At 38.8% G+C, this 25,000-nt stretch overlaps 1 protein-coding gene and 1 pseudogene across 1 annotated transcript in view; one reads left to right on the top strand and one right to left on the bottom strand.

Annotated features, from left to right (window-relative positions):
• Nucleotides 1–24,739, top strand: part of LOC135202252 (exportin-5-like) — a 38,734-nt gene extending 13,995 nt beyond the window's left edge. Inside the window, exons 3-12 of the mRNA XM_064231532.1 lie at nucleotides 2,031–2,201; nucleotides 3,252–3,395; nucleotides 3,760–3,912; nucleotides 4,069–4,308; nucleotides 4,415–4,516; nucleotides 5,295–5,480; nucleotides 5,603–6,559; nucleotides 7,670–7,952; nucleotides 20,367–20,500; nucleotides 21,171–24,739. Coding sequence (XP_064087602.1) covers nucleotides 2,031–2,201; nucleotides 3,252–3,395; nucleotides 3,760–3,912; nucleotides 4,069–4,308; nucleotides 4,415–4,516; nucleotides 5,295–5,480; nucleotides 5,603–6,559; nucleotides 7,670–7,952; nucleotides 20,367–20,500; nucleotides 21,171–21,356 — 2,556 coding nt within the window. The 3' untranslated portion in view covers nucleotides 21,357–24,739. The remainder of the gene's footprint in view (nucleotides 1–2,030; nucleotides 2,202–3,251; nucleotides 3,396–3,759; nucleotides 3,913–4,068; nucleotides 4,309–4,414; nucleotides 4,517–5,294; nucleotides 5,481–5,602; nucleotides 6,560–7,669; nucleotides 7,953–20,366; nucleotides 20,501–21,170) is intronic.
• LOC135201966 (exportin-5-like) overlaps nucleotides 1–25,000 on the bottom strand; it is a 112,904-nt pseudogene that overhangs the window by 28,375 nt on the left and 59,529 nt on the right.

The raw sequence follows: 25,000 nt of genomic DNA, 5'->3' as shown, positions 1-25,000 counted from the left end.
TCAATCAATTACCTTCATTTTGCAACAAACGGGAAGTCTCTAGGACCATATTTCGATTTATGGTGAATTCTTGAAAAAAAACATTTTTAAGTCGGCACGTTACGAATTCATGCATTATATTGTGATAATATTTTCTGTGTTGCTTTGATCGTTTTACAATTTGTTATATACCAAAATCATTGCAATTTAGTGTACAATACAACGAAAAAATAATGAACTCATTAGCTTTTAACTGTTTTGCTCACAGCGCGATTTGTATACAATTATATATGAAATTTTTTTTCGCACTGTCATATATTCCAATATTTATATATGATAATATTTTTTTTCGTTTCTGATGGTTGCATACTAAACTTCAGGCAATGACAAAAAAAGGAGCCAAAAATGATCTCTTAATCTTGAAAATTAAGCGTGCTGTGAATTTTTTGAAAAAAACATACTTTTTTTCCACTTCGGCACTCACTCGTGAACGCCGCCAGCATACTGGAGAAACTTTTGGAAATACCGGCTCGGCGATTAAGGGTTAACCCCTTCTTTACCGGGTGGGTGAGCATAATGTAAACATTGCGTTCACTGCCGAACTGAATCTCTCGGTAGTGACTCCAGTTTGGAGGGGTGCCGATCGTAAAAATATTTGCCAAAAATACACTAATCAAGACAGGCTAATGAAATTATCAGGTATTATTAGCACTATAATAACGCATATTTTCTGTTAGTTTTATCATCCTACAGGGAAAATAAATGATTTTATGAAAAAAAATGTGAAACTCAGTGTCCCTTGTACAAGGGACACTGGTGGTCGGTGAGAAAACTACAGTCTTGAATAGAAATTCGGTCTTACAGAATGTTGGTATATCGCACCTGGAACATGCACATAAAGTATTATCAAAATAGAACAGTAAATAAGCACGTAATAACAAAAAAAGAGCAAAAACTAAAGCGAAAGCCCCGCCAATAAATATGGAAATCGCAAATTTTATAGTATATCTTTCAAAAATTGGTCGATGTCATTTTCTACGTTTTCTAAGATTAGTTTCATCACAGAAAACAACTTTAGGGGGTATCTAAACTAATTTTTCAAGTTTCTTGTCCTCAGAAAAAATGGCTTTTTCGCTTTTTCTCTGGTTTGGTTTTTTATATATAAAGTTACTATAAGGCTTTATTTTTACCTTCATTTATCTGGTGTTCATATCTTTTATTTGTAAAATGTAATAAGTGAATAAATAAATAAATACAGTAAATGATGATACAACTGGTTTTATACTTGGGTAGAAGTTATTACATGTTTACGCTTGTCTGGTTTTGTGATTTTTTGTTGAGACGCAGTTCATCTGTCCCCTACACACTACTATAAGCAGTAATAATATTTTTTTGGGTTCATCATACGTCTGGCATCGTGTCATACTGTTTATTTTGCTCCAAACTCTTCAAACCGAAATTACAGAATGATTGGAAGTCCCTATCTGAAAAGAGGAGTTTTGGTGGTACTATGCGTACCACCTTTATGCACCTGGTGCGGTGTAGTAGACTTGAATGGTGGTACCCACCTACCTCCAAACAAACTTTCGGTAATGAAGAGGTTAATAGAGTATAATTAATAGAATATAAATGGTACTTTCTTTAAGTAAAATAGGTAGCAGAAATATAGTACCTAAGTGTATACAGTAAATGAAATATAAGAGTACGTATTTGTAGGAGTTTAGTAAGAATTATGGATCTATAGTTCCATAAAATATTTAAAAAAGTAGAACAGAAGTATAATATTCTTGAAAATAACTATAAGCTGAGCTCTGACAAAAGCCTTCTAGATCTTTTGGAGTTGTAAAGATGTAAATTTTTAATAGTCATACAGTGTATAGGGAAAGCAGTTGCATTCTGTATTCTGTTTTTAAGAGCTTATGTTCTTTGGTACATCTGAAGAAGTTTATTGGAAAGTTGGTCTGAAAGTTAATATATGTAAGTTGTTTTATATTGGGTCAAGTTTATGGTTTATATCAAGCTAAATAATCCTTGTTCAATTCTTTTTGCAGAACTTGGAATCAAATCAGCGGCGCAGAGACCTGTATCAGGCTTTAGCTGCTAATATGGAGTCAATATTTGGATTCTTTCTCGGCCTCTTGGAAGAAAATTTCACAGAATATGAAAATGATGTGAGACTTGACAAAAAAGAAGCTTCTCAGCAACACTGCAGGGTTGTCCAGGTGAGGTGTTGTTGCCAGAGTTGAGAAATGAAGAATGATTTATTCTGTCTTTTCTGCAGCTCCTTGCTGAGTGAATTATCTAGGGAAATAGGTACCAGGTAACTTCTACAATACTTTGTGTGACATGCTTTAAGTGGTATGCCCCTGTGGTGTTTTCTTTTCTTGTTTTTATGCAGACTTTTTACAGACATCTAGGGATGAGTATTTCTGGTGATGGAAGTTCACTCTCGACGTGGTTCGGAAGTCACGTAAAGCCGTTGGTCCCGTTGCTGAATAACCTCTGGTTCCATGCAACGTAAAAACACCACACAAACAAACGTCTACAGTATTTTGACATGCCTAAAGTGGTATGCCCCTGTAATGTTATCTGTTCTGGTTTTTATGCAGACATTTTACTGACTGTGTATTGTACGGGATTTGGCAGTTTCAAAAAAAACCACAGGTAGATCCAGTGAATAAGTATTGAATCTCTGCTTGGCTTTTTATTCCTTATTGGAGGTTTTATGTAACCATGTAATGAAAGCCACTGCTGTCCCAGCTACCACGTGATACAGAAGTCTGGTGTTAACTTGGAGTCCTGGTATCTTTTGTCTCTAAAGTTTACACCTTTTCTGACTAAATTTAGTGTTCGTACTTTGTGTTTATTGTAGTCATGATGTACAGTTAAATTAGTTATTATGTAGGAAGGAGATAGAGCCCTCTTGTCCCGAGTCCTTTATATTCTGTCACTGTGCCAACAGGCACTGTTCTGGTCAAGACCAACTACTATAAGAGAATTCTTTATAATTGGTTGGTCTATCTTGTGGAACCTGCGGGGATACCATGAGAGTGTAACTGTTATTCACCCCTGCCAGTGCTAAATATTTTATTTTGTGTAATGTAAACCTTCTGTGGTACTATTCTATTTCACGAGTTTAATTATTTTCCAATTATCTGTTCTTTGAGTACTGTGGTTTTAGGACTGCAGGTGCTCCTATGGTAATCTAATGATGTGCCTCGGTATAATGGTAGTTTAACCAGTCCACTGAGTTTTGTTCTTTAACCTTCCAGGTGGTACTTATGACTCTAGCTGTTTTTGTGGAGTGGGTCTCTGTTCAGCATATATTTTCTCAAGATGCAAAGCTTTTGAAGTCACTCTGCCTTTTCTTAAAGCATGATAGTTTGAAAATGGAAGCCTCAGAATGTCTGTTACAGGTAAGTTATTGGCTATGTGTCTTAGATGTACAAAGTTTAAAAACTTCAAAGTAACATTTTCTTTGTTTCTTGTATACAGATTGCTTATTTATTGAGCAAGTTTATGCTTGGGAAATCACAGAAGCCAAGATATATATGGATAAAGCCACGAGATTCGTGAATTTAATGTTCCACATAACACTTATAGGAATTTTGTATGCAAAATTAGTTTAGTTGTTTTAAGAGCACTGTAGATTGTATTGATTTGTAAAAAATTTTGTCTGACTGTCCTGTGATTTTATAAATTTAAAGCTAAGAAATTAAAGCTCGAATTTATCCAGTGATTTTATAGATACATATAGGGTTTACACCTTTTCTTTTACAGATTGTGAGCCGGAAGGGGAAACCAGATGAACGTCGCCCTGTTCTGTTACTCTTTCACAAGGAACCCATGTCAGCCATCTTTGAGGCTGCAGTTCATGCTGTTAATGGACCTCTCAGTGAGGGGAATTACAGATTTTTGAAGACACTTACTCAGGTAACAAATCATGAAGCTGCAGCTGGTGCTGCTGATGGATCTCTCAGTGAGGGTACTTAAAGATTTGAAGGTACATATTCAGGTAATGGTTTTTTCTTGTGTATAATTGTTTTTCATGGTGATTATTGTGTTTTAACCTCAGGTTTTCTTTTACAGGTTCTTACCGTGTTAGGCAGTCAGCTTTGTGGTCTTTGGGGGAAGGAAGTTGATGTTACAGAGCCAGCAAACTTTAATATATATCTTAAAGTAATTCTGACTTTTTCCAGTCATCCGAGCCTTAGTATCTATAACTACACTAATAGCCTTTGGGGCCAGATGTTTCGCCATGAGTCTATATGTGAAAGTGAAGCTTTTAAATCCGTCATTCCGTCATGGATAGAAGTTGTTTCTCTAAAGGTTAGTTTGTTTCTGTTACAAAATGGATTTATTTACTTTTGTTGTATAATTTCCATGCCTGATATGTCTGAAATTGCATTGTATATTATAAAAATTTTGTCCTTAGGTTGTCAAGCATGGGTACCCCTCGAAAAATGATTCGGACAGTTGCCAGTATTCACGCTTCGATTTTGATTCAGATGAAGATTATTCTCAATTCTTTTATAAGGTAAGGTTGTGTTGATGTTGTACCTTTGGGATTCACAAACAAAAGTAATCAAATCATATTGCTTTAGATATATGATGCCTTGTTATTTGAAGGGTGCATAAAGGCAATGAAGCACTTGCTATAGAGTATTTTTGTTGCCTTACTGGTAAGTTTCCAGTAAACAAAATTTAGCAAATACCAAACAAATGACCAAAGTTGTTTCACTTAAGCCCAATTTTGAGTACCAGATAACTGCTTGAAGCGGGAAACTCATAGTAAACAATGGGTGACCCCTCTTATATGGGAAACCCCATCTTTAGTAGAACAATCAATCCTCTACATATTGTTGTGAAAGGAATTAATTATTAATTTTGTTTGATATTATTATGTGGTCACTTGTGTATTTTTTGGAATGTTACTGTGGAAAGTTTATCAATTTTAGGTTTTTGTTCAATGTTACTCGGGCAACAAGTGCACAAAAATCCTTTATAACAAAAGCTGTAAGGTTTTAGTGGATTCCATGTGATGATGGAGAGTTATTATAATTTGGATTGATTGCCCCATTACCATGTCAATAGATAAACAGTGTGTAAGAGGGCTAGTTGAATTGCTTTTCAGTGCTCTTTTTACTCTTAATGGGTCAGATAAGCATAAGAAAAAATAGGAGCTTGTTTGAAAATAATTATTAAATGATACATTTTGAAATCATAATGGTTAAAGACAGAAGCAACATTTTGAAATCATAAAGGTTAAAGACAGAAGCTTAAACAGTGTAAAGAAGTTCATGTCTTTCTCTTAGGTGCGAGCTGAAAGTCTGGACGTAATTAAAGCTGCGTCTGTCATAGCGCCTGTCACCATGTTTTCGTATGTAGAGCAGCTATTGGCACAGCAGATACAGAAACCTATTGACCCGGGACCCAACGCTGAGAAGCAGCTGTGCAATTTGTTTTCACCGTCCTTCTTACAATGGGATGCTGTCTCACAGGTAAAAGAAGGTTTATGTGTTTTTTACACATGTTTAAATTCTTTTTTGGAAATTGAGAATGTATATCCAAAACTGTGGACTGAATATATGACTTGTAAATAGTATGAATTTTTTCTTTTCAGATAGTGGAAAGCGTTATGGGTCGTACAGTACAAAGTGATCGAGCTAAACCAAATGCTGAAAGTGGGGTAAAGCTACTACAACAGTGTCTTGCATATGAGACAGTGGATCCACTCATACTGTCAACGCTGTTATCGTGTATCTCTGGTCTTTTTGTGTTTGTGAGGACTGTCCCTGCAATGTTGATGGAAGTTCTTAACAAGATATTTTCTGCCCTAACTTTCTCATTGCCTGGACAGACTAAAGATTCCCGCAGCAGGACAGTTAAAAATGTTCGAAGACATGGCTGTTCACTCTTGGTGAAAATAGCTCGAAGTTATCCAGACGTTTTGATAAATGCATTTGATTTTATCAATGGTGTCATTGAAAGTTTGAGTCATGACCCGTTAGAGTTATCACAAATGGAAAAAGTTACTTTAAGTGAGGCGTTAATACTTATAAGTAATCAATATATAAATTTTGAGAAACAGAGTCATTTTATTGGAAAGATTTTAAAGCCTGCATCAGACTTTTGGCTTGGTGTGAAACAGCAGTTTAGTTCGCCTTTGGAATTCATGTCCTTTGTTGGGTTGGACAAAGCCCCTGTTGAACCAAGTGAAAATGATGTTAATGGCCAGAATAGAGCGCAGATAATATTCAGTGTCAATCTCATATTAGCTGTGATAAAGCGATCAGAGTACCCATCAGACAATGAGTATGCAGACCGAGGAGGATTCATACTAAAGAGAACAGAAAATGGGACAGTGATGTGTCGCAATCCAGCTACTCCGTACATTCTGCCACTGCTGCCACAGCTCTTTTGTCTGGTGCGGCTATTCAATACTTTGTGGCATCCAGATGCCCTTGCGCGGGTTTCTACTGGGTATGCCAAAGCTCACATGTTGCCAGAATCTGAAAAAAATAACATATTAGGCCTTAATTCTGTCAATCCATCGGACCCTTATAGTGATCTACCAAAGGTAAGGAAGGCTCTTTTGTATTGTAGGTCACACCATCATCTCCGGAATGTTAGCAGCCATATGAAGTAGTATGAAATTTGGAACAGAATTAGTATTTTTTGTTTTTATCTTACAAACAGATTGTGTTTTTTGTACTTATTCTACCATTTTGCCAAAAGGGGACAGTACTCCAAATGTTTGATTCCAGAGTTCAGAAAAGCATCATAGTACCTGTAAAGATTTAAGTACCCTTGTTTGCCGAAGGATCTTTCAAAGTGAACTTGAAATAATTAGAACCAACTCTTGTCAAAGAATACCCGGGTGGTCTAAAGTCTGCGGTGTGCAGTATTTAACATACTGTAGGCAGCACTAAAGGTTCTTTGCAGTGTCTCCTTGCCTCACAATTCTTTGGTTTCTGCATTTAGTTTGTTTCTGGTCTGATGTGTGTCTTCCCACAAGTATTCCAACTTTTTTTTTTTCCTCAAATTTTTCCTTTTGCTACCATTATGAGAGAGTTGGTGGGTGACCTAGTGGTTTGGTTAAAGTATTTGATAATAATAATCATACGTCAATAGATGGGTTGATGGGAATTTTATGTAAATTAAATAATTGTTTTGTTCAAGACTTTATATTTTCTCTTGACCTTTTCATTTGGTGTTTTTGTCCTCTCATGATGGCATGCTTTCCATTTTGTTTTATAAATAGTGTGATTGACATAAAAGGCTAGAATTGCTCACATTCATTAGGATAGAGGGCAATAGATTTAATTGACTAATTATCATTTCCCCATCACTATAATAAAAGACTGGTTGTCATAAGCTTACATTATATTCTAAGTTTTATTGCATATCATAAAGTTGATTATCAGCTAAGTAGCTTAAATTGTCTTAAACACAGCAACTATACGGAATTGACCCCCTCAAACTCAATAAGCATCTTTTAAAAAGAGGGGCTTTTGTTTAGACATAACCTAAGCATTGGGTTAAAAGCTAACACTTAGTTCTGAGAAAAGGGAAAAAAGGATAACAGGACAGTTTTGTGATCTGTTTGTCATCATTTAGCATTTTTTTTTTTTCTTCTAATTGACTGACATTCATTTTAATGATTTACGTCATTCTGCTCCCTGGACAGGTACAACATCCCCTTGAACGAATGCAATACTTTTTGTCAATGGTCCACGATCATTCCTATCACATTCTGGGAAATGCAGGAGCTTCCTTAGGCGCAGAATTTTACCAACAACCTCATGTTGCAGAATACTTGATCCACTCTTCGTTTGCTAACTTGCACCTTATCCCAGATTATAGAATACGACCGATTATTCGAACTTTTTTGAAGCCTTTCATTCAGTCGTGTCCTGCAGAATATTACAGGCCTGTCTTATTGCCAGTCCTTAATCATCTGTGTCCATATAGTAAGTGTAGTAAGAGTATACTTTTTTATAGGCTTACATTAATTTTGTAGTACTTCGATTGTTTTTATTTGTGATCATTTATGATGGGTGTTTAAATTCTTTATCTTCAGTAGTACATCACACAATTTTGGTGATGCCAGAGTAGTAATAATTGGTATTTTACAGTAAGACATGTGATGCTGAACCTTGTAGTCCACTCGTGTAATATGCCATTTATAAAATGTGAATTGCCAAATGTGCAAGACAGGTCTAGAATGATTTGAGGTAAGTTTGCTGTATGCAAATTAGTTTTCAGAAATGGTTTGAGGTGAAAATGATGGAAATCATAATGTGTAAACCTCAAATATTATCCCATAAAAAATTAGACAAATGCAACAGTACAGACAACTGTAATCCATTTATGCACCTGAAAATAGTTTTTTCTACAAAATCCCATAAAATTATGCTTGTTTGGTGAAGCTTGCCTGGATCTGTACTGTGAATATGTGCTACGCAATTCGTTCCTGTCCATTTGTATCTCAAAAATGTTAAGTAGTAGTGAACAACACAACACGAATTAAGCAAACCAGACTAAAATTGTAATATAGATTTTATTGATCTTTGTGAAATTCTTTATTAACCAGTAATAGTTGAATGGCTAAGAAAAAAAAACTGGTTTTGCACATAATGTCAATTGGAAATAATGAATATACTGCAGCAATGAATACTGACATTATTGATAAATAACTACATTTGCTGATCTTGTCTGAGCCTGTGATGTACTGGCTAAAGTTGACCCCCCGTCTATTCGCGGTTCCGGATTCACAGACTCACTGATTCACGGATTACTCTATGGAACATAAATACACAATATTTGCAGAAACTTCACCTATTTGCTGTATGTATTTTTCACTTAAAAATACTTGCTAATTACTATTTTCATATAATTTTCATGAAAACATTTGTGATAAAACTATTAAAATACTCGGGTGTAAGCATTTTTATCTAAATTATTTTTGCGTTTGAACTATCAAATTGGGCATTTCTAAGCATTTCTAGAGGGGTTTAAATATTCGCTGATTTTAGCTATTCACGGCTGCTTGTGGTACAGTTACTATGCTCTCTCTCTGTATAATTACGTATACGTAATCATAATTATTATATGGTTATCATCAAACAGTCATATTTTTGTGGTAGTGAAAAAATTTTTCAACTTTTCTTTAATGACCTTTTATACTTGCTATTTTATAATTTAATTTTTTTCTGAATATACATATTACGTTTTTATGCATAACCAATTACCTATATGTAAAAGAATACCAAATTGCACTTGTTCATATACGAAACAAACCTTTGGTCTTAACATTAGGATTTACTAGCGCCAAGCTGGAAACCGGTAGAATTAAAAATTAAACTTGTGCGATCCAGGGACTATTGGCTTCTATATCAGGTCATGGGGCATGTATACCCAGAATGCCCTCGGCGTCGTGTGACCCACCAGTTATCTTTCTACCGCCTTTAAGATAGGACGGGTTTACTGTCTATCTGTTTAAAGCCGGTTTTAGTTTGCCTGTTTTTATTTATCCATGTCACTTTCATTTTTCTTATTGATTCTCTTTCTCTGAGTGGACTCAGTGTGGGTGTGAGCTGTAAGTGTGTAAGTGGTGAGATGGAGTGTTTTGTATCGCCATCGGGATCTTCTTCCGTTTTGAAGACGACAATGGAAATGCCCTGGAGTTAGTGGCTGTCTGTGTTCAAGATTCCTAACTTCGGTGTCGACGGATCCTCATCCAACGTGTAGTAGGTGCAGAGAAAATGTATGTACAATTACTCATCCTTGTTCTGTTTGTCGTGGTTGGTTGGTGAAACAGTGGAGGAAGTTTTATGAGAAAGGCCAGTACAAAAGAAAGGAGTCAACGCCGTCATTGGATGACCAAGCGTTGCCGGCTTCTTTTGTATCGGCAATACACCAGACTGCTCCATATGTTTCGCCACCTGCCTTTGATTTGTCCCATACCCCATCGGTTTCTCTTAGTGGTTCATTATCAGTTTATTAATCTATAACATTGAATATGGTGATTGCAGGTCCACAATAATATCGCATGTGAAGTATATAAGGTGTTTAATAATAAGAGCTTTCGAACCCTGCACCAGGTTCATCCTCAGCCAAGTGAACATTATACTGGCTGAGGATGAACCTGGTGCAGGGTTCGAAAGCTCTTATTATTAAACACCTTATTTACTTCACATGCGATATTATTGTGGACCTGCAATCATTGTTATCATTTTCGACACTGAAAATTGTGCCCACATTGAATATGGTCATAGAAAATGAATCCAGCATGGCATTTCAAATAAGAAATTCTCAGAATGCACAAAAGTAATGCACAAAAAGCGCCTCAGTGCCGTGGTTGGTTTGGTGTTTGCTTCTCACCTCGGTGGTCCCGGGTTCGATTCTTGGCCATTCCATCGAGGAGTGAAAGATGTGTATTTCTGGTGATAGAAGTTCACTCTCGACATGGTTTGGAAGTCATGTAAAGCCGTTGGTCCCGTTGCTGAATAACCGCTGGTTTCATGCAATGTAAAAACACCATACAAACAAACAATAGTAATGAAAATATGCTAATGAAAACAATGGAAAAAGTGGTCAGACTAACATTGTGCAGCAATGATACCCTTCCTGGCTTGGAAGGTAAAGGGCTGATTACATTTAAGAGCAACTGAGGATAAAATGACAATGGTGTTGCCTGAAAGTGTGGTGCCTTGAAGGATTATTGTAGATGGTCTTGGCATCTGTAGTAGTGATTTATCTTTCGGGATGTAACAAGTTAGTGTAATTGGAGAGCCTTTTGCGCAAAAGTAAGGCTATGAAGTAGATTAGTAAGAAAAATTTCTTTTGATTTGTAAGACTTTCATTTTTCCCCCCTTTTTTACCAATGAATTTTAATCTTTTGTAATCTTAATTGGACAGCTTAGGAGTAGCACTTACTAAAACATCAGCTCTACTGTACAATTATTCCATAAGAAATTTTTAATACTTGAGGTTCTTTTTTGACCATGTTTTCACATATTAGGGGAGTGGACTGTATTTGAGTTAGATTAATAAATAAACATTAGATATGTTTAAGAATCAAATCATTCTTTGTCATCTTCACTTTACATTACTTGTAATAACTTCTAAGAAGAATTAAGTTACTGTACATGTTCACACTGATGACTTTTTGAAAGTTGAAATGAAACATTGTTTTTTAAAATTTGTTGTGTTTATGTTGTAGGATTTGGTTCAGGAGTGCAAGCTTTATTCTTTATTTAGCCTTGCTGTAAATATTTGAAATTCTTGAATATTTTGAAGTTATCCTTGGTATGAGCATTTGCTATTCTTAGGTATTCTAAAAGGTTTCATGGTTTCCTGTAAAAATTTTAACATTTATACACACATTAACTATCTTCCTTGTTCATCCTTCAGATGAAAATTTTATTCTTACTTATATTGTATATTATAATATTTTGTCATTCATCTGTGTTATGAACATTTTATATTTTTATGTATTCTGACTCAATTCCTCATTGATGCTTACATGCTTACATGGAACATATTCTTATTTATTGTAATACATCCCATCTAGAAATATTTTATATTGTCCATACACGTTACAAATCTGGATTTTACATAAGGGAGAATCTCTTAGTGCTAGCTGGATCGCGTTAAAAATAATACAAGGATTTGGTGGTAGCAAGGTGGTAGCCAATGATGAAATAGTAGGTGGAGTCCGATCTCTTTCCCACTTGTACCTTGTGATGCGCAAGTCATCTCTTAATCATCTTCACAAGACAAGTGCTGCCTGTCTTGCATAGAAGCTAGTTTATTATGCACTTCCTGCCCTAGTTACACCTTGGTGGTCTTGCTTTTTCATTTTTGTGTGTATGTATGATTCTATGATATTTTGTGTTTGTTTTATGGGTTTTGCATTAGGGATGCAAACACTAGATTCAGCTAATAAGGCATTGCCTCAGAGATGATGTCCAGGGGTAGGTAACAATCCTTGCTTCCGTTATTTAGCCTCTGTCGATACTGATCCTCATACTTGTGGCAGATGCAGAGCTAATGACTGCAGTGTAAGTAACCCTTGTACCGAGTGTTGCGATTGGTCTCCTGAGTAATGGAAGCATTTTGGTAGAAGAAAAAATAGAAGAGGAAGTCTGTTGTTCTGTCTGGGGAAGGCTTCTCATTGCATAATCTATTCATGACTGCATGGTGGCTGGATGACTAGAACCTGACCATAGGAGTGCCCCTTCACTCTCCTTCTGGAGTTCCTTATGTTCTCAGATGCCTTGAATGAGGGTTGGGGAACACACTTAGAAGACAGACCTCTTGACCTCAGGTTTGTGGGATCAACAAGAGAGGGAACTTCATATTAATGTCTTTGAGCTAAAGGCATTTGTCAACAAACCTGAGGGACTAGTATCCCTTCAACTTCACGAATTGACAGTAGTACATACTACTACACCAGTGGACGGTGACTTGCTCAGTGGGCCTTTTCAGGCAGATACATTCCAGGCAAGAGAAATGTAGTGGCAGACAAGTTGAGTTGTTAGGGTTAAGTTTTGGGGACAGAGTGGTCATAACACCTGGAAGTAGTGGAAAGGTTGTTCCATCTGTGGGGAAGGCCAATGGTAGATGTATTCGCCCAAGATTTTGGTTATGAAAGTGGGAGTGAATGAGGTGACTGGTCTTCCTTTCCCTTTCTTCTTCTCCTCTTCTGGCAGGCAGGGGAGAGATGTAAGCCATCATGTGATGGAACTGGCTAGGTACAGACGAGTGAGCAGCCATTCTATTTCTGTTATGATTGTTTCTGTCAATAAAAATTTTGAAAAAAAAGCTAATCCTACCCTCTCTTACAAGGGAAGAGAGGAATTGACATGAGGGGGGAAGAGTTCATACTCCGCCTACTCTGTCCCCATTGGCTATCACCATGCTACCACCAAATCTTTGTTCTATTTTTAACCAGATCCAGCTAGCACCAAGAGATTTTCCTCTACATAAAGACCTTAGGTTTGTAATTTTGAAAATACAAATTGATTTAAAATGTGTAATTTTTTTTGCTTAATTCTATCATTTTCTCAGTTATCACATGATTTATTCCCTTAGGGTGGGTAGTGCCGACAGTGCACCTCATGGTTTTCTTTGCATTGTCCCTTTGGCCCTTAACTGCAACCCCTTTCATTCCTTTAACTGTACTTCCTTTCATATTCTCTTTCTTCCATCTTACTTTCCACTCTCCCCTTACAATTTATTCATAGTGTAACTGGGAGTTTGTTCATGAAACTTACCCAGCAGATATATATATAGCTGTATTTCTCCGAAGTCCGACAGAATTTCAAAACTCCCGGCTCACGCAGTGGTCGGCCAGGTGGTTAGTACCCATTCCCGCCGCTGGGAGGCGGGTGTCAGGAACCATTCCCATTTTCTATTCAGATTTTTTCTGTCGCCGGTGTTGATAACAACTGTTTTCAACACCTCCGTCTAGGATTTTCGAAACTTCTCTGTTACTTGAGTATCCTGTTTGTTTTTTGGTTATCGAACGTGGATTGTGACTAGGCTTACGCTGATAGTGGATTGGATTTGAATTTGGTTTGGTTTTTTCCTTTAACTAAGATGTCTGGGACTAGTTTATCTAGCACCAGAGTGTGTTGTATGGAAGGTTGTAAGGTGAGGCTACCGAAAGGTTCGGTAGACCCACACACAATATGTAATAATTGTAGAAACATACGTGTGTTATAAATGACCGTTGTAAGGAGTGTGAATGTCTGTCTGATTCAGGTTGGAAGGCTTATGAATCCTATGTGCGGAATTGGAGCGTGATAGGATACGGAGATCTTCCTCCAGGAGTGTATCAGTCAGTAGAAGAGGGTAGGGTAGTAAGGTTTCTCCTACTATACATTCAGTAGTTCGGTACACCTAAAAAAAAAAAAAATCTGTTTGTGCTTCGGGCCCTGAAAATGTTGTGCCTTCGGGCCCTGAAAAATCAGTGGAAGACAATGCCCTTTCTACGATTCTGGAATCAATACGAAACCTAGAATCTAAAGTGCTCGCTTTGGAGGGTAAAAGCATTATTAGTGAACAAAAGTGCAGTGAAAGTGCCCCCAGTGTTGTGGAGGGGGCGTCAGATCGGCCCTATAATGCCTCTAGGCCTGGACCTCTGTCGAACTTCCAAGCCCAGGAAGACGGACATGTCGAAAGCCGCAGGAGGGTTACGGGGAACCCCCACCGATCTGGCGTCCCTTCGGCAGAACCTGTAGACGATCCCCAGGCTGCCAAAGAGTGTGCGAGTGCGCGTATCCTCCGCGAGTGCTTTTCGTCCTCGGAGGCGTCCTCCCCTAACAGGGTTGAGCATGAGAAGACGCTCACGTCCTCTGAAAAGAGCTATGACGTTAAATGTCGCACAGGCGGCTATCGTCAGTAGTCTCTCAGAGGAGGGCGCAGAGTCTCTTTGCGCTGCTTCTTCGTTACGGGCTTCGCCTCGAGACTTGGATTACTCTCCACCGCAAAAAAGATCGAAAACTCAAGGTGTCGCACAAGCGGCCAGAGTCTTCGATCGCAGGGAAGAAGACGCTTCACGTCCTTTTTCGCCTGTTGGTTTGCGGTCTTCACCGGAGAGTTTTGCTGCATGGACTCCTCAAAGGAGAATTATGATGTCATCTGACGAGGACGCCTTGGAGCGGCCTATTCGTTCTAAGAATAGAAGAACGGGTCCTGTGAGAAGGGATAGGGCTTCCCCTCGCCCCTCGCCTTCTCATAGGATCAGTTTTTCTCCTGAAAAAGAATCTTCTACTACAAAGAGTGTTATCAGGTCGATGCAACAACAACTTGCTTCGTTGCTGGCTGAGAGAGAATCAGAAATTCGTCCGAGAAGAAAAGATGATAGATTACCGATTAAAAGATCTAAGAGGTCTCCCGCACGGGTGGACCGATCGTCTCTTTCGCCTGTGAGTACTCATTCTAGATTTCGTACGTCTCACCTGCAGTTGGAGAAAGGGCATGAAAAACTTCCTACGAGGATTCGCCCAGACTCTCGAGGCTCGCTTTATACAAGAACGGACGATCCTATGATTACGCAACGAGGCCGTATACAGTCTGAGAAACTCGACGCTCCTAGTTCGGCTTGGAAGGAGTGGAGTGTTCACAGGGACGCCTGTTTAGACAAGCGGTACGCTCGGACAGACGTCGAGCGTGACGCTCACCTGGACGCCAGGCGTGGCGCTCGGAGGGACGCCGAGCGTGACGCTCACCTGGACGCCAAGCGGGACGCTCGGCTGAGCGTCGAGCGTGACGCTCATCTGGACGCCAAACGTGGCGCTCGGCTGGACGCCAAGCGACGCTCGCTGGACAAGCGTACGCTCGGCTGGACGCCAAGCTTGACGCTCGGACGGATGCCAAGCGAGACGTTCAAACAGACGCTTTGTTTCATATCCATCAGGTATCACAGCAAGGTATTAGTATGGAACCTCAACTGCAATCGGCTTTTCGAAGGGACTCCCATCGAGAGAATGAGCAAGAAATTGGTACCGCTTTATCTGAATCTTTAGATATTAATATTCAGAATGCTCCATGCACGTCTAAACAACGATCTTCATTAAAGCTCGGAGTGAAAGGACTTGTACCACCAGCTTCGGGAGTCCCCTTGGTCACTCCTATAGATGAGGAAGGATTAAGTAATATTTCAGAGGAAACGGAAGAGGATCAACCTGCTGTGTCAGATTCATCCGATTATCAAGTTTTGGTTCGATTGCTTCGGGATTCATTTGGAGAAGAGTTTCAACCCGCAGCACCTCGGTCGCCTCCTTCTCAGTTTTCGTTGTCAAAAACAAATAAGACTCCTGGATTTGTTAAAATGACAAAGTCTCTTTCAACTAAGAGAGCTTTTAAGAAGGTGCAAGATTGGATGGAGTCTAGAAAAGCTCAAGGAAAGTTTTCCTTTGCCCAGCCTCCTTCAAGACTTTGCGGCAAGGCTGGGATCTGGTATGATACAGGTGAGGATGTCGGGTTAAGAGCTCCGCATCGGCTCAAGGTGACTTTTCCAGTCTGGTTGACGCACCAAGAAGGTCTCTTCTTTCGTCAGCTAAAATAACATGGACACCGGCGGAGATAGACCACCATCTGAAAGGTCTTTTTCGGACAATTGAAGTATTTAATTTCTTAGACTGGTGTTTGGGGCTGCTTGACACTAAGTCTCGTAGTCAAGACTCAATTAGCTTGGGGGAGCTATCCAGTGTTCTCGCTTGTATGGATAAGGCCGTCAGAGATGGTTCAGAGGAATTGGCTTCACATTTTTGTGCAGGGCTCCTGAAAAAGAGAGCTATCTACTGTAAATTTACTACCAAAGCAGTGTCTCCAACACAGAAGGCAGAATTGCTTTTCGCCCCTCTTTCTGACCATCTCTTCCCCCAGGCTATGATTCAAAGATGTAGCTGGAAGTCTACAGGAAAAAAGCTACTCAGGATCTATTAGCACAATCTTCTAGACGTCCTGCGGTTCCTTCGACTTCAACACGAACCCAGTTTTTCTAAGAAAATAAAGCCCTTTCGAGGTGGAGCATCCTCTAGACCTTCTCCTAGAGGAAGAGGACTCTCTAGAGGCAGAGCTCAGTCTAAGTCCAGAGGTAAAAAATGAGGAGGAAGTCCTTCAGTCGCCAGTAGGTGCCAGGCTTCATTTATTTGCAGAAGCTTGGAAGAAGATAGAGGCAGACAGCTGGTCGCTCAACGTCATCGAGCGAGGATACAAAATACCTTTCCTGAAGCCTCCTCCATTGTGCACAACACCTATAGATCTATCACCTCGTACCATGGAGAAAAACAACAGATCTTGTACGATCTGATAGAACAAATGCTCGAGAAGAAAGCAATAGAACAAGTCGAGGACATTCAGTCCCCGGGTTTCTACAACAGGTTATTCCTGGTGCCGAAACAGTCGGGAGGCTGGCGGCCAAGTTTTAGATGTGAGCAGTCTAAACCTTTTTATAGAGAGACAGACGTTCAAGATGGAGACACCTCAGTCAGTGCTTGCGGCCTTAAGACAAAACGACTGGATGGTATCACTGGACTGCAAGACGCATATTTCCACGTCCCGATACATCCCCGATCGAAGAAATATCTGCGTTTTGTCATGAAGGGAAGAGTTTTCCAATTCAGAGCTCTTTGCTTCGGTCTGAGTACGGCACCAATGATTTTCACAATTCTAATGAAGAATGTGGCGAGGTGGCTTCATCTTGCAAACATAAGGATCTCTCTATTATCTAGACGACTGGCTCATTCGAGCATCGTCGAAAGAAAGGTGTCTGAAGGACCTTCAATCAAACCTTAACTCTAGCAAAGTCCCTGGGACTTCTAGTGAATTTCGAAAAGTCGCAGCTGATCCCCACACAGTCCATCGTGTATCTGGGGATTCAGATGGATTCAGTGGCTTTTCGAGCTTTTCCGTCCCAGGGACGGCAACAGCAAGGATTAGAAAAAATATCAGTCTTCTTAAGGAAAGAATCATGCTCGGTGAGGGAATGGATGAGTCTGCTGGGCACCATTTCCTCGCTGGAGAAGTTTGTTTCCTTGGGGAGACTACATCTCAGACCTCTCCAGTTTTTCCTGAAGGAGAATTGGGAGGACAAAGAAAATTTGGAGACAATTTTGAGGATCCCAAAGGAGGTTAAAGGATCACCTAAAGTGGTGGCTCGATCCTGTGAAGCTTTCGGAAGGAACTTCCCTCAAACTTCAGAGCCCCGACCTAGTGTTGTTCTCCGACGCGTCCACCACCGGGTGGGAGCTACACTAGGGTATGGAGGAAGTGTCAGGCACCTGGAGAGGGGACAGGTGTTCTGGCACATAAATCTCAAAGAACTGGCGGCCATATACTTGGCACTTCAGTTTTTCAAAGAAAAAGTCTAAAACAAGATAGTGCAGATAAATTCAGACAATACCACAGCTCTGTCATACATAAAAAAGCAAGGAGGGACTCACTCGCGATCATTGTTCAACCTAGCAAGAGAGATCTTGTTATGGGCGAGAACTCAGAAAGTAACGATTCTAACGAGGTTCGTTGCAGGCGTGGAGAACGTCCGGGCAGATCTCCTCAGTCGGCAGGGTCAACTGCTGCCGACCGAGTGGACTCTGCATCAGGATGTGTGTCGAGAGCTGTGGAAGTTTATGGGGACGTCCTCTAGTGGACGTCTTTGCGACAGCGAGAACCTAAAAAGAGGCTTCCGTTGTATTGCTCCCCCGTGCTCGACCCGGGAGCAGTAGCAATAGATGCACTTCTTTGGGACTGGACAGGGATGGATCTTTACGCATTTCCCCCGTTCAAGATTCTGGGAGAAGTGATGAAAAAGTTTTGCAATGTCAGAAGGGACGAGATTGACGTTAATCGCTCCTTACTGGCCAGCAAAGGAGTGGTTCACAGAGGTCATGACCTATGTAGTGGACTTCCCGAGGACATTGCCCATGAGGACAGATCTACTCAAACAGCCCCACTTCGAGAGATACCACGGAAACCTCCCCGCTCTGAGTCTGACTGCATTCAGACTATCAAAAAGTTGGTCAGAGCGAGGGGTTTTTCTAGACCGGCTGCAAAAGCAATCGCCAATGCGAGAAGAGCTTCCACGGTTGGAGTCTATCAATCGAAGTGGGCTTCGTTTAGGAGCTGGTGCAGAAGAACACGCATTTCCTCTACCACGACCTCTGTGAGCCAAATAGCGGACTTTTTGCTCTACTTGAGAAACGACCTAAAGCTTGCAGTCTCAACAATCAAAGGCTACAGAAGTATGTTATCTGTAGTCTTTAGATATAGAGGAATTGATTTGGCAAATAATAAGGATATCCACGATCTTTTAAGGTCTTTCGAGACTATAAAGATTCCTCAACCTAAGTTACCATCATGGAATTTGGATGTAGTACTTAAATTCCTAATGTCAAATCGGTTTGAACCCCTTCAGAACGCCTCTTTAAGGGATCTTACTAAGAAAACTATTTTCCTAACGACTCTGGCGACGGCGAAGAGAGTTAGTGAAATTCAAGCCTTTAGCAAGCATATTGGTTTTAGGGGACATAATGCTGTTTGCTCATTAAGTCCTACGTTTTCTAGCGAAAAATGAAAATCCGTCTAACCCTTGGCCCAAAAGTTTTGAGATTAAGGGTATGGCGGAAAGAAATCATTGGACACGAACCAGAGAGAGTCCTGTGCCCTGTCAGGGCTCTCAAGATTTATTTACAAAGAACGAAGGAATGTCGAGGTCCTTCTAGCAACTTATGGTGTTCGGTCAGAAGACCAGATTTGCCGATGTCGAAGAATGCTCTGGCATTCTTCTTGAGAGACACCATTAGACAGGCGCATTCATCTTGCGAAGACAGTGATGTTAAGCTGTTGAAAGTGAATGCCCATGAAGTGAGAGCTATATCTACCTCGGTAGCTTTCCAAAAGAACATGGCACTCAATGACATTCTGAGTGCCACCTTTTGGCGCAGCAACTCGGTGTTCGCTTCACACTACCTGCGGGATGTGAAGACGACATACGAGAACTGCTATGCGCTTGGACCATACGTCGCAGCAGACACTTTGTTGGGGGCTGGAAGTAGCACTCATCCTACCCTGTAGGAAATGGGTAGGTGAGTTTTTATGGATTGTTTTATGGTTGTAAGGTCGTCCGCCTGAGCCGGACTTCCTTTCCTTTAGCCTAAGTGATGTGGGAATGAAAATTGTTAGGCTGGTCAGGTGGTGAATTTTTACTTCGTTGCCCTCATAGTATGGTCAAAATGGTCTAGTCACATTGTGGTCACGCTCCCGTTGACAGATCATCTAGGAACTCACCACTCGATAGGTCACTACCTTGCTGGAGACTCTAGTAAAGCAGTAGCAGACTTGGGTGACAGTAATCACGAAGTCAGCTATGCTAACAGGTAAGGAACCAAGATGTTATTCATCTCCATGTAATATGTTTCCAAAATCCTTTTCTGTCTCTCCCTACCTCCAAAGGTGGGATTCAGCTATATATATATCTGCTGGGTAAGTTTCATGAACAAAATGATATTGTTAAGATACAATAAAGTTTGTTCATACTTACCTGGCAGATATATATAATCAAAGTACCCACCCACCTCCCCGCAGGAGACAGTGGGAATAGAAAAATCTGAATAGAAAATGGGAATGGTTCCTGACACCCGCCTCCCAGCGGCGGGAATGGGTACTAACCACCTGGCCGACCACTGCGTGAGCCGGGAGTTTTGAAATTCTGTCGGACTTCGGAGAAATACAGCTATATATATATCTGCCAGGTAAGTATGAACAAACTTTATTGTATCTTAACAATATCATGTTTTCCTCCTGAATTCATATTCTGTTTTATCATCTGGTTTATTGTGATTGTTGATTGTCTTCCTTGTTTTTCTGAACAGTGTTGGAAAGGCTTAGTGGTCGCTGGGATCACCTAACAAATGTTGTTGAAAGTGATTCACAGGAAGAGAATCAGGATGTTCAAGAAATATTGGAGGACTTGCTGATTCGAATGCTTACAAGAGAATATGTTGATGTAAGTAGGTGATTCCTGACACTAAAGTTTCTTTTATTTAAAATTTAGGATTAAGGTAATTTAAATTTTAGGATTAGTATTCTTTTTTTCCCTTCCCCTCTGATTAGGTTTAGATGCTGCTTATTCTTAGTTAAGTGTCATAACAAATGGGATACTGAGGGATGTGTGAGTCCTACCCTTACAAAGAGCTCTTAACATGTTTAAATAACAGACTCAGTCAAATATGGCAGTGGTTTGTACAAAACATAAATTTGCATTAAAACCTCAGCATTTTGATAAAGACATAAATTTATTACCACACTTCCCCTTACGGTAAATATCATGGTTGTCATTTTCTGTGGACAGGGTGCATAAGTAGCTATGGATTTCTTGACCTCAGATTGTTGGACCAGTTTTCTTGAAGTAAATGATGTTAATAATAATCAGTGAGCACATCATTTTATTTCCCTAAATACAGATTAGATAGTAGTTTATGTAGAATTAAACTATAGGTTAGTTTTACAGATAGGCAATTGATGATGTTGTCTAAGAGAAAACAGACAATTGATGCCTGTTGTCCAAGAGAAAAAGAAATTACCCTTACTTTTTATTGATAGCCTTAAGTATAGTGATGTTTAATTTTCCAAGGTAATTGGGCAGATGTTAGTTGTTAATTCATGTTTCATTTCAGCTTTTGAAAGCCGTTCTGATGAGTGGACAGCGTGGAGTGACATTTGATGCTCCTGAAGTAATGGATGCTGACATGGAGATTGCAATATCGTCTTCATCTAACAATGACATGTTGTCAGAATTAGGTGAACTAGTCTTGGGCTGTGATACTATTTGTCAATCCATTGTAACTACACTTTTAAAGTAAGTCAGAATTTCCTTAGTTTGTGCAATTGCGTCTTTACAATAGTGAAACCTCATATTTTACTTTGGTACAGGGACTTGTTAATTTTTTTTTTCTTTCTTATGTTTTCTCTGGCACTTTGAGGAAGTTCTCATCATTGAATACAGTCATTGTATTGAAATCATTATAGCAGCAGGAAGTGAATTTCATATTAAGGAATCAGAAAGCAGTGGAAAGTGTTCAAAAGCGTTTCGTTTTTGCTTTTGTGCTTCGTATCTAGTGAACTGAAATTTACGTATTATTAACATAACCACTTAATTAGTTGCTGTATGAAAAAAGTCAACTGTCTAAATCCACATGGGCACATAGGATGTGTATACTCTCTTCTTGTTAGAGTTAGCTCTATGTATAGTTTTCAATTATTCCTCTCTCAGTATGAGAATGAAATGTGACATTACTCAGTACTCAGTTTGGCCAGTCTACATTCAGGCAGAAGGGAAGACAGTTTTGTCATACATTCTGATGGGATTTTTTTTACTTGGCCTCCTTAAGTCATTTTATAATTTTTATAATTAGTAAATAGTTTAACCAGTCTAAATTAACATTCATAGATCACATGTGGCTGGCTTGATAAGTGTGTGTATGCAGTTATAGTTACAACATAATGTAGATTTTTTAGGTATTGTTATATTGTCCTAATTTCTTAGAAATAATCTATGAGGCATTGTTCATGAAGTATTTGGAAGGTGGGTCCAGCTTTTTGTTATAATTCAGTTGGAGGTTTCATGTGTATTGATTTATGGACTGATTCTTTAATGTAGCATATTGGTAGCAGCTTTGACTAGTACACACCGATCACTCCCAATTTTGCATCCCTCAGTGTGTATTTACCCCTTTCATAATGTATTTCTCAAATTTTACTCTTTCTGTGTCTCTTGTTGACTGTCATATTTTGTTATGCTTTTTTATTCATTTACAACCTTGATATGAGTGTGTTTGTTTTAACATTTACAAATGGTATATTAGTATGTCAATTTTTTGTATATTTAAGCTTTGTTGTTTATGAGGACTTCTTTTGAACAGTAGGCTTGTCCTTGAAGATATTCTTTCTAAAATTTCATGTAACAAAGTACCTACAGTGTGTGTGTGTACGAGGTACAGTGTGTGTCAGCATTTTGTGTATAACTGCCTACACTATGCATTTTACCTTTCATCCAATCTTTTTCCGTTGATCTCACTTGCTGTCCCCTCAGTGTTCTTAAAACAGTTTCTCTGATGATGAATTAATGACCCTGGGGCACTTAGTTTTATGGACACTAGTATTAGTTTTATGGTCGAACAGAACTAGGGGGTTGAGATAGGGTGGCAGGCCTCCCCATTCTAAAACTGTGGTGACCTAAAATGTCCAAATAAAGAATAAGCTCTGTTGCAAAGCCTTGCATGTAGATTTGGTTCCAATCTAGACATTTTGATAGCCATGAAGACTAGGGTAGAAATTACATTCACTGAAACAGTTATTCTAAAGTCAATTACGTGTTTACCTAACACGTATTATTCTTATATGTGACTTCAGATGGCTGTGTTACTAATAAACATCCTTTATGAATAAGTAGAAGACATCATGAAATAAAGAACATGACCCATTATTAAAATTCTTTATTTATGAATAAAGAGTTCATGAAATGCACTACATGACATATGAGCCAATCTGAATGTAGAGTGCAGTATACGTAGTCTGAAAATGAGATTGTCGCTGTAAAAAATAACAGTGATAACTTTTTCAGTCCATCATATTACCGAGATATTTATGAAATATTAGATTCCAGACCAGTTGGTCCAAAATCTCAAAAAGCTTGCTTGTATTGATAAAATGTAGACTTTCATAGGTTGCAGTCCTTTTAGCATTTGATGATAGATAAGCAGAAAATGAAGATTCATACAAAAATATTTTTGTGTTTCCAAAGCATGGCATGAGCTGGTGATTGAATTTTGTACATTCACATATTGTATTTTTAACTGGTAAGTCATGTTGACTATTAACCCTCTTATGCCGACTGGAAGTATTTTACGTCGACATTTTTTGTCTCCCGTGTGCCGACTGGACGTATTTTACGTCGACTTACAAAAGTTTTTTTTTTAAATTCGCAGAAAAATACTTATAGGCCTACCAGCCTAAAACTTTTGAATCACGCGCCTTGGGGGATGCTGGGAGTTCACGGATCAAGGTGTTGTTTTGTTTACAATCGTTACGCAGCCGCGCAAGCGCGAATTTCTTTCTTGCCGCACTAAAAAGTATCTGTGACACATCTTGGAAATTATTTAGTCGCTTTGACATAATTTTTGTACCATTGTAAATTAGCCGTTACATGAAGTATTATATATGAAAATGTGCGCATTTTTATTTAGAATACAACAATAAAATACTCATGATTGTAGCTTTTATCAGTTTTGAGATATTTTCATATAAATAACGATAATTGCCAAAATTTCAACCTTCGGTCAACTTTGACTCTAACGAAATGGTCGAAAAACGCAATTGTAAGCTAAAACTCTTATATTTTAGTAATATTCAATCATTTACCTTGATTTTGCAACTAATTGGAAGTCTATAGCACAATATTTCGATTTATGGTGAATTTATGAAAAAACTATTTCTTTACGTCCGCTCGGTAACTTCCGAAAAAAAACATACATGCGATTGTGGTAATGTTTGCCCCGTTTTAAAATAAGCCGTTATATAAAGTTTTATATATGGAAATGTGCGCAATTTCATGCACAATACAACTAAAAACAACCCATGGTTGTAGCTTTTATCAGTTTTGAGATATTTTCATATAAATAACGATAATTGCCAAAATTTCAACCTTCGGTCAACTTTGACTCTACCGAAATGGTCAAAAAACGCAATTGTAAGCTAAACACTTATATTCTAGTAATATTCAAGCATTTACCTTCATTTTGCAACTAATTGGAAGTCTCTAGCACAATATTTCGATTTATGGTGAATTTATGAAAAAAATAACATTTTTCTTTACGTCCGCGCGGTAACTCTTCCGAAAAAATCATACGTGCGATTGTGGTAATGTTTGCACCATTTTAAATTAGCCGTTACATAAAGTTTTATATATGAAAATGTGCGCAATTTCATGTAGAATACAACAAAAAATAATTGAAGGTTATAGCTTTTTCTCATTTTTGAAATATTTTGCATATAAATCACGATAAATAGAAAAAAAACCACGTTCGGTCAACTTTGACTCTACCGAAGTGGTCGAAAAACGCAATTGTAAGCTAAAACTCTGACAGTCTAGTAATATTCAGTCATTTATCTTCATCTTGAAACAAATTCGAAGTCTCTAGCAAAATATTTAGATTTATGGAGAATTTAAAAAAAGTCTTTCCTTCCCTCCGCTCGCGGATTCTCCGCCACAAATCTCCAAAATGCGTACGTACCATTCTCGGAATATTTGCTCTCCGTTTCATATTAGGCATTTCATAGAGTTTTATATATGAAAATGTGCGCAATTTCATGTAGAATAAAACGAAAATATTTGAAGTTGTAGCTTTTCTTATTTTTGAAATAATTGCATATAAAAAAACTATATATAAAAAAATTCAGCATTCGGTCAACTTTAACTCGTCAGATATGGTCGAAAACTGCATTGTAG

The sequence above is a fragment of the Macrobrachium nipponense genome, chromosome 30 (assembly GCF_015104395.2).
Source record: "Macrobrachium nipponense isolate FS-2020 chromosome 30, ASM1510439v2, whole genome shotgun sequence".
In the NCBI taxonomy this organism is placed as follows: domain Eukaryota; kingdom Metazoa; phylum Arthropoda; class Malacostraca; order Decapoda; family Palaemonidae; genus Macrobrachium; species Macrobrachium nipponense.
The sequence above is the reverse complement of the archived record's forward strand: the minus strand, read 5'-3'. Positions and strand labels throughout refer to the sequence as shown.